Source organism: Grus americana, chromosome 27 (assembly GCF_028858705.1).
Source record: "Grus americana isolate bGruAme1 chromosome 27, bGruAme1.mat, whole genome shotgun sequence".
Taxonomy (NCBI): Eukaryota; Metazoa; Chordata; class Aves; order Gruiformes; family Gruidae; genus Grus; species Grus americana.
In genome coordinates this window covers 2,981,413-3,000,561 of record NC_072878.1, presented here as the reverse complement: position 1 = coordinate 3,000,561, position 19,149 = coordinate 2,981,413, and the positions used below count along the sequence as shown (strand labels likewise).

At 52.7% G+C, this 19,149-nt stretch overlaps 2 protein-coding genes across 2 annotated transcripts; both read left to right on the top strand.

Annotated features, from left to right (window-relative positions):
- Window positions 1-5,904: 5,904 nt before the first annotated feature.
- On the top strand, window positions 5,905-6,589 carry LOC129196935 (olfactory receptor 14J1-like; the record flags this gene model as incomplete). Its single annotated transcript, XM_054804903.1, has 2 exons — window positions 5,905-6,351; window positions 6,578-6,589. Coding segments are annotated over 2 exons (459 nt in total), but the record flags the coding sequence as incomplete, so codon positions are not given.
- A 7,268-nt stretch (window positions 6,590-13,857) lies between these two features.
- On the top strand, window positions 13,858-18,274 carry LOC129196934 (olfactory receptor 14J1-like). The gene is made up of 2 exons (XM_054804902.1): window positions 13,858-14,355; window positions 18,230-18,274. The coding sequence occupies exons 1-2, from the start codon at window positions 13,858-13,860 to the stop codon at window positions 18,272-18,274; spliced, it is 543 nt and encodes a 180-aa protein (XP_054660877.1).
- Window positions 18,275-19,149: the final 875 nt, after the last annotated feature.

Genomic DNA, 19,149 nt, shown 5'->3' with positions numbered 1-19,149 from the left:
CAAGGTCCTGCACATGGGTCGGGGCAATCCCAAGCACAACGACAGGCTGGGTGCAGAATGGATTGAGAGCAGCCCTGAGGAGAAGGATTTGGGGGTGTTGATTGATGAAAATCTCAACATGAGCCGGCAATGAGCGCCTGCAGCCCAGAAAGCCAACCATGTCCTGGGCCAATTCAAAAGCAGCGTGACCAGCAGGTTGAGGGAGGGGACTCTGTCACTCTTCTCTGCTCTCATGAGACCCCACCTGCAGTACTGCGTCCAGCTCTGGGGTCCCCAGTACAAGAAAGACATGGAGCTGTTGGTGTGAGTCCAGAGGAGGCCAGGAAGATGATCAGAGGGCTGGAGCATGTCTCCTGTGAAGACACACTGAGACAGTTGGGGTTGTTTAGCATGGAGAAGAGAAGGTTCTGGGGAGACCTAATTCTTTCTAGGTCTTCCAGTACCTGAATGGGGCCTACAGGAAAGCTGGAGAGGGACTGTTTATCCGGGAGTGTCGTGATAGGACAAAGGGGAATTGGGTTTAAGCTAAAAGAGGGTAGATTGACACTAGATGTATGGAAGAAATTCTTCATTGTGAGGGTGGTGAGGCACTGGAACAGGTTGCCCAGAGAAGCTGTGGATGCCCCATCCCTGGATGGTTTGAAGGCCAGGTTGGATGGAGCTTTGGGCAGCCTGGTCTAGTGGAGGGTGTCCCTGCCTATGGCAGAGGGGCTGGAACTAGATGACCTCTGGGGTCCCTTCCAACCCCAAGCCATTCTGTGATGATTCTATGATGATTCTAACAGAAGGAGATATTCAGAAAGCTGGTCAAAATCTCCTTTTATGAAGGAAAAACAAACAAACAAACAAACACCCCCCCCCCCAACACCAGTTTAGACTTAAACAACAGATGAGCAGAGCTTTAAGTGATGTGGAGGGAAGTGATGCCATCTGTTCGAGGTAAGATTTGGTAGTCCAGTGATACAGTAGACTGGGGTAAATTCAGTGTTATAATCACAGTTAGTTCCTTGGCAGGTAGAACTGGTGGAGAATTTTTATTTTCATTCCTGTTCTGTCTAGTGAGAGGGTGCATACAGAGTGCAAATAACAGAAAGAATCTCAGAAGATCATGAAAAAGTGAAAGATTTGAAACAGGGAGGAAACATCCGAATAGAATAGAATAGAATAGAATAGAATAGAATAGAATAGAATAGAATAGAATAGAATAGAAGAGTTCAAGCTGGAAGGGACCATCTACTCCAACTGCAGAACAGGGCTGATATCACTCAAGCCATTAAAGTTCAAAGGGGCTTTGGATTATTGGGTGTGCAGTCACTGGTGTGTACATGTTCTGGCAGGGGCTTTTCCAAAGGCAACCATCACCTCAGCTGATGTACCTCCACTGTGAACTTATCCACAGGTCACTGTCCATTTGACTCCAGTTCACACTGGAAGTTTTAGCAAGTTCCCTTGCTGCCCCCAAACCTACTTGCTGGTGGGAGCAGAGTGGAGAAAAGAAGAGATGAGATGCACTGCAGGACTACATGCTTACAAAGAAGGAAGAGCTGGTCAGAGATGTAACATTCAGGGGCGAGAAAGTAGAGTGTAGGATCCTGAGAGAAGGGAAGAAGGCCAAGAGCAGGACTTGAGGAGAGCAGAAGCTGACCTCCTGGCCGCCATGCTTCAAAGAATCCCATGGGATATGGTCCTGCAGAGAAGAGAGTTGCAGAGAGCTGTTTGATGCGCCTAATGCAGAAAGTCAAGAAAAGGTGGCCAGAGGAAGGCATGGATGAGAAAGGAGCTCCTGACGAAAAACCAATCATGAAGAAGAGGCACAGAGAAGGTGGAAGGTGGCTGCCTTCCAGCCTCAGTGGTGCTGTGCTGCTGGGCTGGAGAGAGACATTTGTACGTGAGTGTCTCTCTGTGCGTGGGGGAACTGGGGAGCTGAGGTGATCCTGGGGCCAGCGCCTGGTTAGATGGAAGGTCTAAGACCAGCTCCTGGAGGGATCCATGCTGTCTGTATGTCTACACAGCTATACATTTTCCTCTAATATCACCATGCGTCAAACAGCCCCACCCTCCTTTCTCCTTTCTCCGCTGACCCTGGTTTGGCTTGCTTTGTACCCTCCTTTGGTGTTTTGCAGACTCTCTTCATGGCAATTCCTCCCTGGGTCTGTAGAGATCTGCAACTCCTCATGCTGTTCTCTTGTGAGACTACACCACCATCAGGGTGAGCCACCCGCACACAAACAGTAACCACTGACCAAATGGAGCTTCAGTCCAGAGGGACCTGGAGAAACTCGGGGATTTGGCCAAAAGAAACCTTGTGACGTTGACAAGGAGAATTGGCCAGTCTGGCCTGTCTGGCCTCAAGGAGAAGAACCAACCTGTACATCAGGGCCAGCTGGGACCTGCTGTGCTGAGGAGGGACTCTGAGGAGGAGAAGGGCCTGGCAACTGCGAGGGACACCATCCGAGCCAGGGGTTTCTGCTCACTGTGAAGAAGGCCAGTTGCATATGGGGCTGCATTAGGATGAGCATGGTCCCCCAGAGCAGGGCAGTTCTTCTGGCCCTTGACACCGCACTGGTAGGGACCCCCACACATGGCTTTGTCCCAGTTATCAACTCCCTCTTTTGCTGGAGCTGGGAGGAGATGGAGAGTGGCCAGAGGAGATGTGGCCAGGTGGAGTTTGGGGCCTTAAGCAGATGGGCTGTGTGGAGGGGCTGAGAGACCTGGGCTTCTTTGGCCCCTTTGCCCAGTGGTGGAGAGGCTCAGGGCAGTCTAGGAGTAGCCTGAGACTGCTTGAAAGGTGGTTTCAGAGATGGTGGAGCTTTTCTCAAAACTGGGAAACATCATCATGAGAAAGAGAAGATGCCACCAAGTGCATCTTGGGAGGTTGAGATGGGACACGAGGAGAAAGAAATGTCCCTGCAAGTGCAGTTCTGTGGTACAAGAGGCCACCCAGCAAGAGTCTGGATTAGCCAGAGCTTTGCATTTCAATGAACAGTCTGTGAGGATGGAGAGATATCAGTAAGGGTCGGAAGACGCTCAGGTGAGACCCAAGTTGGTAAGCAGGCTGGGTGTCCAGAGCCTGCAGGGAAAGAGGTGCAGGTGTGGGACACCGTAGGACATCCTGTGGTGGAGACATCTGGGGGCAGTGGCAAGGCTGAAAGCCCCCAACACAGCCAAGGTCTTGGTCTGCTGGGCTGTGGCTGTTCTCCCTGCAGGTGATGCCTGTGAGGAGACATCTTCTCATTAGAGCACCAGGACTTCATCGCCCCCTTGTCACAACCTGTGAGCCTGAGAAAGAGTGTGTGGTAGTCCTGCTCTAGGCATTGCACATCCCCACATCACACTGGCCCAGGAAGAGCCCTGAGACACATGTGAGGGACAGGGTCTCCCCTCCCAGGGGCTGGGGGTCACAGCTTGGCCCTTTGGCTTGATCAACCACACCCAGGATTACTCAGCATCAGAGCCACCTTGCCATTGCCTTTGCCTACCTGTCATCACTGCCTCCACTTGCCTGCTCTAACCAGCCCCAGAGTTGCTTTGTCAGGGATGGCCCTCAGGGGGACCCATTAATGCTCCAAGAAACTGTGGAGTTTGCATCGGACTGTGACTTCTGGAGAGGTTTCATCAGCTTCCTCTCAGGGCCTGAGCTTCATGGACTCATCCCCAAACCCACCAGAGGGGTCATTACCATGCCGCCTTGGGCTGGGCCTCTGCTGCTGCTCTCCTGGGACAAAGGGAGCTCATGGCAAGTGGGCTGTGCTGCAGAGAGACAGCTCTGGCCAGGAGCAGCTCCTCTGCAGAGCACAGCAGGGCTGAGGGCTCTGCCTGCAGGCACCGAGGGGAGAACAGCGAGGCAGAGAGAGCTTAAAGGCAGTTGGAAATGGGAGGCTTGCTGAGAGCTCAGGGAAGGAGAAATCTTCAGAGCCCTTGACACGGTAAGTCTCTGGGCGCAGGGCAATGCCGATGCGGTTCCTGGAGGCATCTCCTCAAGCTGGCAGAGCCCACAGCTGCTGGGATGTGCCAGGTGGACTCCCTGTGCAGAGGCACGTTTGAGTGGCTGTGAATGCAGGTGTGCAGGCAGGGGTGCCCAGTTGTGTCCTTCAGAGCAGGGTCCCTGCAGCCCAGGGGCTGTGTGCCAGGGCAGGGACTCTGCCGCCTTCCAGGGTCAGCCCTCAGCCTGCCCGGGGAGCTGCCCAGGGCACTGCAGGGAGAAGCTGTGGGTGGAAGGAGCGACCCCCTGGAAGGGCAGGGCAGGGTCCTTCTGCTCTTGAGAGGGTGCTGCGTGTGTCTACCTTCTCAGAGTTCCAGATCACCCCTGGGATATTTCCCAGGGAACTTTTCAAGGAGCATGGAGATCCCCTTGGGCAGTGCCCTGGTGCCAGGAGGGGTCTGCAGGGCAGAGCTGAGCACACAGAGGGTGGGATGGGCTCTGTGAGCAGGGACAGGGAGGAGAGGTGTGGGCAGAGCACCAGCTCCTGGCAGGGACAGCTCCAGGCAGCAGAGACATGGGCAGGGAGTGGGAGGAAACTGCAGCCAAGCCCTGGGCTAGGCTGCCTTCAGGCTGCTCTCTTGTGGTCCCTCACTCTAGATGTCTGCTGGGCGTTGTCTGCTGAGCAATGAGCTGACTCTGCCTTTAGGACATCCCATCATGAGGAGCACTGACTCCCTACTTTATCCGTCCCACTGGGCTTGCGTGCTGCACCCCAGAAAAATACAGCTCTGCTGTAGGATCCCAGGGAGTTCTGAGCCATCCCTCGTGGGTTGCCAGTCTCCTGTCAGATTCCTTTGCTTCTCTCTGAGAGGGGCAGTGTCCAGTTCTAAGATCCAGTTCTAAGATCTGTCCTTTAAAATAGGACTCTCCTGCTTTTATCAAACTCTAGTTGCGCTTACTTTTTTTTTTTTTTTTTTTTAAACACTTGTCAGTATATGCTGTCATCTTCTTCTACCTCAAGGAAGCAGAAGCAAAAGCACGGAGCTGTTGGGAACAAGAACGATGGACACTGCAGCTCTCCTGACTCTGCGCTGAGACACAGAGACCTGAGACCTTTTCCATCTCTTTTTCTAACAATCCACCCTTTCAGTCATAAAAAAAAGGATCTTTGGCCCTAAAGCTAATACTCACCAGATGTGATGATGGAAACAAAAAAAACTACAGAGCAACACACATGCTCAGCCTCTCTTCTGCCACCCACTCTCTCTGGAGTGGTGAGTGCAGATATTGAACATTTCCATCAAGGGTGAATTGCATCTGATAGGCCTTGTGACCATCGGGGGTGTCAAGAACCAGCTCCCATGTACTCACTGCAGCAGGGCAGAGCTGACTCCTTGGCAGCACAGGGGCAGAGGTCCTGCTCCTCACAGCACACTCAGCCAGCACAAAGCAAAGAAATCCCTAGGAATTGGTAGAGGGGGTGCAATGTCTATGGAAACTGCAGTGGCTTTGCTCAGAGAAGTCTGTCATAATTCTCCCCTGTGTTTTCCTCCTTAGGAGAATGCCCCCGTGTCACGAACCAGCAAATGTCCAACAGCAGCTCCATCACTGAGTTCCTCCTCTTGGCATTCACAGACACACGGGAGCTGCAGCTCTTGCACTTCTGGCTCTTCCTGGGCATCTACCTGGCTGCTCTCCTGGCCAATGGCCTCATCATCACTGCCATAGCCTGCGACCACCACCTCCACACCCCCATGTACTTCTTCCTCCTCAACCTCTCCCTCCTTGACCTGGGCTCCATCTCCACCACTGTCCCTAAAGCCATGGCCAATTCCCTCTGGGACACCAGGGCCATCTCCTATGCAGGATGTGCTGCTCAAGTCTTTCTGATTGTCTTCCTGCTTGGAGCTGAGTACCCCCTTCTCACTGTCATGGCCTACGACCGCTACATTGCCATCTGCCAACCCCTGCACTACGGGACCCTCCTGGGCAGCAGAGCTTGTGTCCACATGGCAGCAGCTGCCTGGGGCAGTGGGTTTCTCAATGCTGTGCTGCACACGGCCAATACATTTTCTATACCACTCTGCCAGGGCATTGACCTGGACCAGTTCTTCTGCGATGTTCCCCAGATCCTCAAGCTCTCCTGCTCATATGCCTACCTCAGGGAGTTTGGGCTTATTGTGGTTAGTGCCTGTTTATTCTTTGCGTGTTTTGTTTTCATTGTGCTGTCCTATGTGGAGATCTTCAGGGCCGTGCTGAGGATCCCCTCTGAGCAGGGACGGCACAAAGCCTTTTCCATGTGCCTCCCTCACCTGGCCGTGGTCTCCCTATTTGTCAGCACTGCCATGTTTGCCTACCTGAAGCCCAACTCCATCTCCTCCCCATCCCTGGACCTGGTGGTGGCAGTTCTGTACTCGGTGGTGCCTCCAGCAGTGAACCCCCTCATCTACAGCATGAGGAACCAGGAGCTCAAGGATGCAGTTCAGAAACTGATGACTGGATGGTTTTTAAATGCAATATACTGCCCATCTACATATAACTTGTAACTCATGACAGGTGCATCCGGTCTTTTATATGTTTTCTAGTTCTTGATGTTATTGTTGCTTTCATTTTTTAATTTTCTTTTTTTCACTTCTGATAATGTTGTCCACAAAGAATTTTCATTAATCATGCCAATTCTGATTCATCATCGACCTGTCTAATTTGACCCAGAGACAGTGTAAATAAATTTCCACACCCTCTGTGCATTTAAATATTAAAAAGGACCCTGCAGTGACATTTCTGACTGAGATTTTATCCCCCAAGACCTTCTCTGGAGCTGCAGAGGCCGTTCCTGTGTACAGAGTCCCTGCACAGCAGATCTCTGACAGAGCTGGCCTCTGTAACAGCATTTCCACTAGGAAAGGCAATCTCCTCAGGGCACTGCCCAAAGGCTTACGTTCTTTTCCAGTCTGGCTCTCAAGAACATGCCCAAGGAAGAGGCTCTAAAGAAAACTGTTGCTTTGCTTGTTTCTGCATGGGCGCAGAGGGATGAGATGAGGGTCCCAGTGTGCTCTTCCAGGGACTGAGGAATGGCCCAGGTGTTCCTTGTGGGTGGACAGCACCCACACAGATGCTGAATGGACTCCAACTAAGCTGCCTGGGGCTCGACAGCCTGTGATAGGGCTGATGGCAGAGGAGTGTTTTTCTGGAAGGAATCAGGAGCTGCCAGGAGAGCCCAGGGGATCTGCAGGGACAGCATGTGCCAGGAGGTCAGCAGGGAATGGAGCCCACTGAGCACGAGCCTGTGCAAGGTGAAGTGCCCCAGAGATCAAGTGCTAAATGTGGGTGTGAACCACCAAGTGAAGGTTCTGCAAGGCCAGGGGACACAGCAGGCACAGGGAATGGAGCCTGGGATTCATCTCTCTCAAAGGGGAAGAGGATCTTTGCCCAGGAACTAGCGGGGCTCATCGACAGAGCTTTAAACTAGGCTCGAAGTGGGAGGGGGATAACATCAGGCTTGCCAGCGACATGTTGTGGGACGATGTGCCCAGGTTGGAGGGACAGGGTGCTGGTGAGGGCCCTCAGCCTACTGCTCAGAGATGTGCTAGATGCACTACAGCACGCTCGAAGCCTAGAGGAGATGAGCCGGGGGCTCCAGATGCAACAGGAACCAACACGGTAACACTGGGAAGATACATCTAAAGAATCCCAGCCACCCCAGCCAATAACTCAGCCTCATCGGGGGCACAACTGAAATGCCTCTATGCGAATGCACGGAGCATGGGGAATAAACAAGAGGAGCTGGAGACGTGTGTGTGCCTGCAAGGCTATGACCTTATTGGCATTACAGAGACATGGTGGGACAGCTCCTATGACTGGAGTGTTGGGATGGAAGGGTACAGGCTCTTTAGGAAGGACAGGCAGGGCAGGCGAGGAGGGGATGTCACCCTGTGTGTCGATGACCAGCTGGAGTGCATGGAGCTCCACCTGGGGATGGAGGAGGAGCTCACCGAGAGCCTATGGTTCAGGATTAAAGGGAGAGCTGGGGCAGGGGACATCATAGCAGGGGTCTGCTACAGGCCACCTGACCGGGAAGACCGAGCAGATGAAGCCCTCTATAGGCAGACAGGAGCAGCCTCACGCTCACAAGCCCTGGTCCTTATGGGGGACTTCAACCACCCTGACATCTGCTGGAGGGACAACGCAGCTGAGCATAAGCAATCCAGGATGTTCCTGGAATGTGTCGATGACAACTTTCTCATCCAAGTGATAGAGGAGCCCATGAGGAGAGGTGCCATGCTGGACCTTATTCTCACCAATAAGGAGGGCCTGGTAGGGGACGTGAAGCTCAAGGGCAGCCTTGGCTGCAGTGACCATGAAATGGTGGAATTCAGGATCCTCAGCGCAGCGAGAAGAGCACTCAGCAAGCTCACTACCCTGGACTTCAGCAGAGCAGACTTTGGCCTCTTCAGGGATCTGCCTGGTAGAATACCATGGGACAAAGCCCTAGAAGGAAGAGGGGCCCAAGACAGCTGGCTAATATTCAAGGGTCACCTCCTCCAAGCTCAGGAGCAATGCATCCCAACAAAGAGGAAGTCAAGCAAAACCACCAAGAAGCCCCCCATGGATGAACAAGGAGCTCCTGGGCAAAGTCAAACAAAAAAAGGAAGCCTACAGAGGGTGGAAGCAAGGGCAGGTAGCCTGGGAGAAGTACAGAGAAACTGTCTGAGCAGCCAGGGATCAGGTTAGGAAAGCCAAAGCCCTGACAGAAATTAGTCTGGCCAGGGATGTCGAGGACAACAAGAAAAGCTTCTATAGGTATGTTAGTGAGAAAAGGAGGATGAAGGATAATGTGGGTCCCCTCCGGAATGAAACGGGTGACCTGGTTACCCAGGATATAGAGAAGGCTGAGGTACTCAACGACTTCTTTGCCTCAGTCTTCACTGGCAAATGCTTGAGCCACACTGCCCAGGTCACAGAAGGCAGGGACTGGGAGAATGCAGAACCGCCCACTGTAGGAGAAGATCAGGTTCGAGAATATCTAAGGACCCTGAAGGTGCACAAGTCCATGGGACCTGATGAGTTGCATCCGTGGGTCTTGAGGGAACTGGCGGATGAAGCGCCAGTTCATCATATTTGAGAAGTCCTGGCAATCCAGCGAAGTTCCCACTTACTGGAAAAGGGGAAACATAACCCCCATTTTTAAGAAGGGTAAAAAGGAAGACCCAGGGAACCAGTCTCACCTCCGTGCCTGGCAAGATTATGGAGCAGACCCTCCTGGAGACTACGCTCAGGCACATGGAAAACAAGGAGGTGATTGGTGGCAGCCAACACGGCTTCACTAGGGGCAAATCATGCCTGACTAATTTGTGGCCTTCTATGATGGGGTTACAGCATTGGTGGATAAGGGATGAGTGACATCATCTACCTGGACTTGTGCAAGGCATTTGACACTGTCCTGCATGACATCCTTGTCTCTAAATTGGAGAGACATGGATTCAATGGATGGACCACTCGGTGGATAAGGAATTGGCTGGATGGTCACACTCAAAGACTTGTGGTCAATGGCTCAATGTCCAAGCGCAGACCAGTGACGAGTGGCATTCCTCAGGGATCAGCACTGGGACCGGCACTGTTCAACATCTTTGTCAGTGACATGGACAGCTGGATCGAGTGCACCCTCTGCAAGTTTGCCGACGACACTGAGCTGTGTGGTGTGGTTGACACGGTGGAGGGAAGGGATGCCATCCAGAGGGACCTTGACAGGCTGAAGAGGTGCACCCGTGCGAACTGCATGAAGTTCAACAAGGCCAAGTGCAAGGTCCTGCACATGGGTCGGGGCAATCCCAAGCACAGCTACAGGCTGGGTGCAGAATGGATTGAGAGCAGCCCTGAGGAGAAGGACTTGGGGGTATTGATTGATGCGAAGCTCAACATGAGCCGGCAATGAGCGCCTGCAGCCCAGAAAGCCAACCGTGTCCTGGGCTGCATCAAAAGCAGCGTGACCAGCAGGTCGAGGGAGGGGACTCTGCCACTCTGCTCTGCTCTTGTGAGACCCCACCTGGAGTACTGCGCCCAGCTCTGGGGGCCCCAGCACAGGAGAGACATCGAGCTGTTGGAATGAGTCCAGAGGAGTCCAGGAAGCTGATCAGAGGGATGGAGCACCTTTCCTATGAGGACAGGCTGAGACAGTTGGGCTTGTTCAGCCTGGAGAAAAGGTGGCTCCGGGGAGATCTAATTGTGGCTTACCAGTACCTGAAGGGGCCTACAGGAAAGATGGTCAGGGACTGTTTATGAGGGAGTGTAGTGACAGGACAAGGGGTAATGGGTTCAAGCTGAAGGAGGGTCGCTTTAGATTAGATGTTAGAAAGAAATTCTTTACTGTGAGAGTGGTGAGGCCCTGGAACAGGTTGCCCAGAGAGGTTGTGGATGCCCCCTCCCTGGAAGTGTTTAAGACCAGGTTGGATGAGGCTTTGGGCAATGAGGTCTAGTGGAGGGTGTCCCTGCACATGTCAGGGGGGTTGGAACTAGATGATCTTTAAGGTCCCTTCCAACCCTAACCATTCTATGATTCTATGATTCTATGATTCTATGACTTCTGCTTTGCAGTGACAAAAGCCAAGGAATGAATATGCTGACCAGGAATAAAGGGGCCCTGTCTTCAACCAGGCAGAAGAAAGGGACAACCGAGTTTACTGGACTGTGTGGGATGGATGGCCTGACACATCAGCCCCATGGGAGTATAAAGGTCTGGGGACACCGGTGCACATGTACTCTAACGCCATCAGATTACAAAGGGGCAGAACCCAGCTGCATTTCTGGAGTGACGTGAGGATCCCAAGAACTGTCTGTGTTGGAGGCTGAGGAAAGCCTAACTGGGAAAGAGTGGCAAAAGCACCCCATTGGGACTGGTCCAGAAACATCCTTGGCGTAGACCACCTCCAGAGAGGGTACTTCAAAGACCCAACAGGGTACCAATTGGCTTTTGGTATAGCTGCCTTGAGTACAGAGATGTTTAGCTGTTAGCTTGCCAGGTCCCTCAGAGGATCCTTCTGTTGGGGGGTTGCTGCGGGTTCAAGAACAGCAGGTACCATTGGCCATGTGCTGATCCAGACTGCACTAGAAGAGGGTGAAGCTCCTGAGCACCTGCAGTGTGTTGATGACATCATTGTGTGGGGCAAGACAGAAAAGGAAGTGTTTGAGAAAGGGAAAAGAGGGATCTAGATTCTTCTGAGAGCTGGTTTTGCCATACAATAAAGGAAGAGCAAAGGACCTGCACAGAAGGTCCAGGATTTAGGAACAAAATATGAAGATGGGCATCGTTATAGCCCAATGGATGTGATCCATAAAATAACAGGTTTGTTGCCTCCACCTAACAAAAAGAGCTGAGGCAAGAGGAATCCCACCTCCTGTGGGTCTGTGGGGTGCGTGGGGGAGAGCTGAAGCCCACTCCAGTCTCCAGACTACTCACCAGAGAGGAGAGACCTGATGGACACCGCTGAATCCCTGCCCTCTGTGGGAGGAAATGATCCCTGCCTGTCACTGCTGCGGTGTCCTGCCTGGCCATGGGACAGGGAGAGGGCTTAAGGCAGGGGAACATTTCAACCTCTCATAGACCACCATGCCATGGGAGGAAAAATCCCACTTCTGAAATCCATCTCTCCAGTGCTCAGAGAGGGACAGTCAGTGATGACTTCAGTCTGCATCAGCCTACGCTCCCCAGGAGAGACCCTGATGCCTTTGAGAAGCTTCAGGCCTGGAGCCCCAGGGACATCTGCAGGGAGTGTGGGAGGGCAGAGAAAGTGCTGCCCTGGGCTGGTCCTCTGCTGCTGAGCTGCTCCAGGCTCCTGGGACAAAGGGAGCTCATGGCAAGCAGGCTGTGCTGCAGAGAGACATCTCTGGCCAGGAGCAGCTCCTCTGCAGAGCGCAGCAGGGCTGAGGGCTCTGCCTGCAGGCACCGAGGGGAGAACAGCGAGGCAGAGAGAGCTTAAAGGCAGTTGGAAATGGGAGGCTTGCTGAGAGCTCAGGGAGGGAAAAAACTTCAGAGTCCTTGACACGGTAAGTCTCTGGGTGCAGGGCAATGCAGCTGTAGTTCCTGGAGGCATCTCCTCAAGCTGGAACAGCTCACAGCTCCTGGGATCTGTAAGGAGGGGGTGGGCTTTTTTAGGCAATTTTGAATAGCTGTGTAGCCAGAGTTTTCAGCTGGAGGTGCCCAAGGCTGTCCTTCACATCAGGGTCCTGGCCCACCAGGGGAATCTTCTGCCTGCCAGGGTCAGCACTCAGCCTGCCTGGGGAGCTGCCCAGGGCACTGCAGGGAGAAGCTGTGGGTGGAAGGAGCGACCCCCTGGAAGGGCAGGGCAGGGTCCTTCTGCTCTTGAGAGGGTGCTGCGTGTTTCCAGGCTACTCACAGCTCCAGATCACCCCTGGGACATTTGCCATGGCACTTCTCAAGGAGCATGGAGGTCCCCTTGGGCAGTGCCCTGGTGCCAGGAGGGGTCTGCAGGGCAGAGCTGAGCACACAGAGGGTGGGATGGGCTCTGTGAGCAGGGACAGGGAGGAGAGGTGTGGGCAGAGCACCAGCTCCTGGCAGGGACAGCTCCAGGCAGCAGAGACATGGGCAGGGAGTGGGAGGAAACTGCAGCCAAGCCCTGGGCTAGGCTGCCTTCAGGCTGCTCTCTTGTGGTCCCTCACTCTAGATGTCTGCTGGGCGTTGTCTGCTGAGCAATGAGCTGACTCTGCCTTTAGGACATGCCATCTTCAGGACATCGGACTGTCTGCTTTGCCTGTGCTGCTGGGCTTGGGAGCTGCCCCAGAAGAGCACGGCTGTGCTGTAGGATCCCAGGGAGTGCTGAGCTTTCCCTTGGAGGTCCGTTCTCTCCTCTCAGAGGCCTTTGCTTCTCTCTGAGAGGGGCTGTGTCCTTCTCTCTCAATCACAACTCCACCTCTGGGCTGGGAAGGAGTTTTCAGATCTGCCCTTGGAAACACAACTCCCCTGCTCTCATCACAGTCTAGTTTTGGGGGGTTTTTTAAAGTGTCATTTGTGTGTGATATCATCTTCAAGACAGCACAAGGAAAATGTCAGGGCAGCTGGGTGACAGTCTAAAGGACACTGCAGCTCTCCTGACTCTGCACTAAGCTACAAAGATCTGAACCCTTTTGCCTGTCCTTCCTCAAGACCCTTCCTATTTTCCATAATAAAATGAGTATTTGTACCCCTCACAAGAACACTCCTCAGATGTGACAGTGGAAAATAAAAAGCACAGACAAAATTCTTACAAGGACAAACTAAGCCGCTCTTGTGCATCCTGGGAACTTCTGAGTCATGACAGCAGAGACTGAATTTTACCATTAGAAGTGGATTACATCTGACATTGATTTTTAACATTTGAGCTTTCACAAACCAGCTCCATGTACCCACTGCAGCTGAGCACAGCTGACTCCTCAGCTCCTCACAACACAGTCAGCCAGCACAAAGCAGAGAAAGGAAAAGCATTTCAGCATGGGGGTTTTACTATGAAAAAATGGAGTGGCATTGCTCAGAGAAATCTGTCACAATTTTCCTTGTCCTTCCTTTTTTCAACCAACCAGCCTCAATGTCAAGAAACAGCAGATGTCCAACAGCAGCTCCATCACTGAGTTCCTCCTCCTGGCATGTGCAGACACACGGGAGCTGCAGCTCTTGCACTTCTGGCTCTTCCTGGGCATCTACCTGGCTGCTCTCCTGGCCAATGGCCTCATCATCACTGCCATAGCCTGCGACCACCACCTCCACACCCCCATGTACTTCTTCCTCCTCAACCTCTCCCTCCTTGACCTGGGCTCCATCTCCACCACTGTCCCTAAAGCCATGGCCAATTCCCTCTGGGACACCAGGGCCATCTCCTACACAGGATGTGCTGCTCAGGTCTTTTTTTTACTTTCTGATTTCAGCAGAGTATTGTCTCCTCACAGTGATGTCCTATGACCGTTATGTTGCCATCTGCCAACCCCTGCACTACGGGACCCTCCTGGGCAGCAGAGCTTGTGTCCACATGGCAGCAGCTGCCTGGGGCAGTGGGTTTCTCAATGCTGTGCTGCACACGGCCAATACATTTTCTATACCACTCTGCCAGGGCAATGCCCTGGACCAATTCTTCTGTGAAATCCCTCAGATCCTCAAGCTCTCCTGCTCAGACACCTACCTCAGGGAAGTTGGGCTTATTATATTAAGTTGTTTTTTAGGTTTTGGGTGTTTTCTTTTCATTGTGCTGTCCTATGTGCAGATCTTCAGGGCTGTGCTGAGGATCCCCTCTGAGCAGGGACGGCACAAAGCCTTTTCCACGTGCCTCCCTCACCTGGCTGTGGTCTCCCTGTTTGTCAGCACTGTCATATTTTCTCACCTAAAGCCCCCCTACATCTCCTCCCCATCCCTGGACCTGGTGGTGGCAGTTCTGTACTCAGTGGTGCCTCCAGCAGTGAACCCCCTCATCTATAGCATGAGGAACCAGGAGCTCAAGCAGGCCATTAGGAAAGTGATTTCATGGATGTTTCTCATGAAAAATTTATCTCAGTTATGATATACTTCCCATCTCTCTTTCACAAGTGACTGCCAGGGTAACCAATATCAGGCCTTTATTTGGTTTCTTTGTTTATCATTATCCTCAGAGTTATCTGTTTGTTCATTTGTGTCTATTTTGTTCCTAATGAAATGTTCAGATTCATCTCAGTTCTACTGAGGAATGAACTTGTTCTGTCTCACTTGTATAAAAGGGTTGTCTGACCCTGGGACTCTCTCATCGCACCTCTGTAATAAAGTGGCATCTCCTCAATGCAGTTCCTCACGATTGAGCTGTTCTTCCAAAGCTGATGTCAACAACAGGCCCAAGGAATTTCACCCCCAAAGGGCCTGTTTCTCCTTTCGTTTTGGAGAGAAAAGCTCACTGTCACTTTGGGAGCTGTTAGAGATCGAGGGGTGGAATTTGGACTCAACCATTGGTGTGTGGTGAGAATGGGGATGGTGAGTGGTCTCTAGAGGTACATGCCCAGGGCTATCCCACATGTGACAGTGCAGAGGACATCCCCCCAGAGGGGAATCTGCAGCTGCCTGCAGATCTCTGTGGTGGGCAGTGGCTGGACCCACCCCAAGGTGAGCGATTGCCCGAGCTGCATTCACCCAAAGAATCCTGGTATCTGCAAGGAAACAAAGAGATGACCAGTAACAGACCAACTCCTGATTTGGCTTTGCATGTGTGCGCAGCTTTTGCTTTACCTGTGAAACTGCCTTCATCTCACCCCACGAGTTCACTCACTTTTACCCTTTGGATTCTTCTTCCCCATCCTGCTGGGAGGGAGGGAGCGAGCAGCTGTGTGGGGCTGAGCTGCCTACCGGGTTACACCACACCACCAGGACATGTTCTTGGGACAACCTCCCCCACCCATCTGCCAGCTCTTACCCCACAAGTCACTCCCAGACAAAGCTCCTCACCTGGGGCTGAGCTGGATGACTGGGGTCCAGCTGTGACCAGAGAGAGGACAAGGCTTCTCCTGGGTCCTCTGCAGCCTTTGTGATCCCCACAGATCAAGGTAGCAGGCAGAGGAGAACCTGGGAACATGTAGACCATGCCCATGCCCATGAGGGCCCTCCAGAAGAGTCCCTCAGTCTAAATGTCCAGCCTGGCTTGCTTTTGCATGAAGAGAGAGAGGAGAAACTGCCCCAGGAGCCTCCTGCCAGACCCCTCTCCTCATGCCACCTTTCCAGCCCTGGCCATTCACATGGTCCTTGGGAGGGCTGACCTTTGCCATGTCCTGCGGGGCTCAGTGCCCGTGTCGCTAGGAGAGGCAGTCCTGCCCAGCCTCTGTCCTGGCCCAGAGCCCTTCAAAGTGCAGAGCAGGGCTGACTGGGAACCAGCACCTGGGACGCAGCTCAGCCTGGGCAGGGGCAGGGTGCTGGGGGAGGCTGCCCAAGCAGGAGGGCCACTGGGGGCTGGGGCACTGCGAGCTGCTGTGGGGGATGATGCCAAGGGAGACTTTTCTCCACCACTGAACACCCCCTGCCCCAGGGGATGTGCACAGCAGGGCCATGGGGCCATGTGTGGGGCTGCATCTGCACAGGGGAGGGAATGCCCACAGCAGACACAATGCTCCAGGGAGCTCCCACACTGCTGGGACCTCAGAATTACCCCCAGCCCCCAGCCAGGCAGGGCTCTCGCCCTTCTTACTGCGATGGTTCCAGTGGACATGTGCTGGCTCAGGAGAAAGCACTGACCAATCTGATTGACCTCTCAAGTTCTCCCTGCTCAGAGCAGACCACGGGGCTAGAGACCTCCATAGGTCCCTTCCCAGCCAAACCTCTGTATGGGGAGGGGATAAGCATTGGAGGTGAGGGTAGTGTGTTGAGGCATTGCTGGCATTTTTAATCCCTGGCCAACTTTGTCCTCGAGATTAAGCATTGAATGACTTCATCCTCAAAAGGAGGCTCAGGTCCATGGGCACCAGGAGTCAAACCAGCACTGGGCTACCACCAAAATGGCTTCACTATGTGCAAACTGTGTCTGACAAATTTTGTGGCCTTTAACAATGGTGTTAGAGCATTGGTGGATAAGGGAAGAGTGACAGACGTCATCTACCTGGACTTGTGCAAAGCATTTGACACCAACCCACATGAAGTCCTGGTGTCTAAATGGGACAGATGTGAAATCAAGGGAGGGACCACTTGGTGGATAAGGAATTGGCTGGACGGTCGCACTCAAGGAGTTATGGTCAACAGCTCCATGTCCAAGTGGAGATCAGTGACGAGTGGTGTTCCTTGGAGGTTGGACTGGTGCTGTTTAACATTGTTGTGGGTGACATAGACAGTGGGATCGAGTGCACCCTCAGCAAGTTTGCCGACAACACCAAGCTGTGAGGTATGGTTGACACACTAGAGGGAAGGGATGCCATCCAGAGGGACCTTGACAGGCTTGATAGGTTCGCCCTGTGAACCTCATGAAGCTCAACAAGGTCAAGTGCAAGGTCCTGCACGTGGGTCAGCACAATCCCAAGCACAGGTACAGGCTGGGTGGAGAATGGATTGAGAGCAGCCCTGAGGAGAAGGAGTTGGGAGTGTTTATTGATAAAAAGCTGAACATGAGCTGGTAATGTGCACTTGCAGCCCAGAAAGCCAAGTGTGTTTTGGGCTGCATCAAAATCAGCATGACCAGCAGGCTGAGGGAGGGGATTCTCCCACTCTACTGTGCTCTTGTGAAACACCACCTGGAGTACCACGTCCAGCTCTGGGGGCCCCAGAACAAGAAAGACATGGAGCTGTTGGAGCGAGTCAAGAGCGGGCCACAAAGATGCTCAGAGGGCTGGAGCACCTCTCCTATCAAGACAGGCAGAGACAGTCGGGGTTGTTCAGCCTGGAGAAGAGAAGGCTCCAGGGAGACCTTGTAGCAGCCTTCCAAAACCTAAAGGAGGCCTACAGGAAGGATTGAGAAGGACTCTTTATCAGGGAGTGTAGTGACAGGACAAGGGGTAATGGCTTTAAACTGAAGGAGTGTAGATGTAGATTAGATATTAGGAAGAAATTCTTCCCTGTGAGGGTGGTGAGGCACTGGCACAGGTTGCCCAGAGAAGCTGTGGATGCCCCATCCCTGGAAGTCTTCAAGGCCAGGTTGCATGGGGCTTCGGGAAACGAGGCCTAGTGGAGGGTGTCCCTGCCCATGTCAGGGAGGTTGGAACTAGATGATCTTTGAGATCCCTTCCAACTCAAATCATTCTATGATTCTATGCTTCTATGAAAACACTCTCCCGCACTGTATGCCACGGCCAAGCTGCACCTAGTGATGTCCACCTTCCACAAGGCATAGTCATACAAGAAATGATTTCGACAGAGAGCTAGGAAAGGAGAGATGAAATACAATTCAGGAGTTGATTGAAGAGATAATAAGACCTCTGAAAGAAAGGGCAAGTTTCTAACTGCCTGAAGCTCAAAGCAGCCACCGGATGGTTGGGAGGAATCTGAATGACCAAAAGGCAAGGGGAGGGGGAAGCCTGGAGAGCCATGGGAAGGGCCTATGTCCACTTACTTTGCTGAAAAGATGCCCTTAGACACGGTCCTTTAACCAGGAGAGCTGCAACACCCGGAAGGGGAGGGAGGTTAAACACACAGTGAAATAGAGCAGTGGTAAGGCAAGAATGAGCAAAGATCAGTATTTCTTCTCCCATGATTAATGCAATTCTTGGAAATCCCCATTGCGGGCATGGTGGGGAAACATTGTCATTTCATGAAAAGTACTCAAATGTTTCAGCTGATAAAAATGTGCTGACCTCTCTTTGAATGTCTAAACCCGTTGTTCACCCTTCCAGGCAGATCTCAGCTGTCTGACCAAAACCACCCACGGCCACTTGTAGGGGCCCCAGCATAGCTGAGGGGCTTGCCTGGGACTGGCAGCTGTCAGAGAGGAGCTGTGGGAGACCAGAGCCCCTGGGGAGCTGCAGGTGGAGGCTGGGCAAGGGGTCCCAGGGCATCGACACTGGCACCGAGCTTCTGTGTCCCTGAGACTGAAGGCATTCATGTCCTACAAGTAACCCCAGTTCTGGAAAACAAGTTCCTTTTCAAAAAAGGGAAAAAAAACCAGCACATCCCATAGAAGGCCAGAATATTAGAAGAAAAGAAAACTAGGAGGAATTGTAAAAAATGAGAAGTGTGTTGACACATTTTCTTTTCTTTAGATGTTTTTCTTATCTTCTTCATTTCTTTTTTTTTATTTCAATGGCAGGGAATACATTAATTAGCATGTGTGAAGCTATAGCATTAAAAAAAAAATAGTGTGTTGTACAAAAACCCCATGCCTACCCCCAAAAACTCCCCTGCCCAGGAAAGCGTATGTATGCAACTTACTCAAAAGACAGAAGCAGCAATAAGCTGTCTTGAGATAAAATAATAATTTGACAGAGTTCCATAAGTTGGCTGGAATTTAACAAAGTGGATTTAACAGTGGTTTGACAAGGTTCAGCAGGTTTGGCCCTGTGAGGTGCACATGCACATGTCCTCATGCACTCCTCATGCACACGGGGTGTTCAGAGACACGAGTCCTTCCCTTGCAGACGCAGAGGCAGTGCATGGCAGCAGTCACAGTGTCTCGCTGGGCTCCTGTTGCCACGTCAGGAGGCTGGGAGGCACCTCAGCCCTGCGCTGTATCGCCCTGCTCTGCACTCGCCTGAGGTGCCCCAAGGCAGGAGGAATGGACACGGGGGCCTGGGTTCAAGGAAGCCCACCCCAGTGC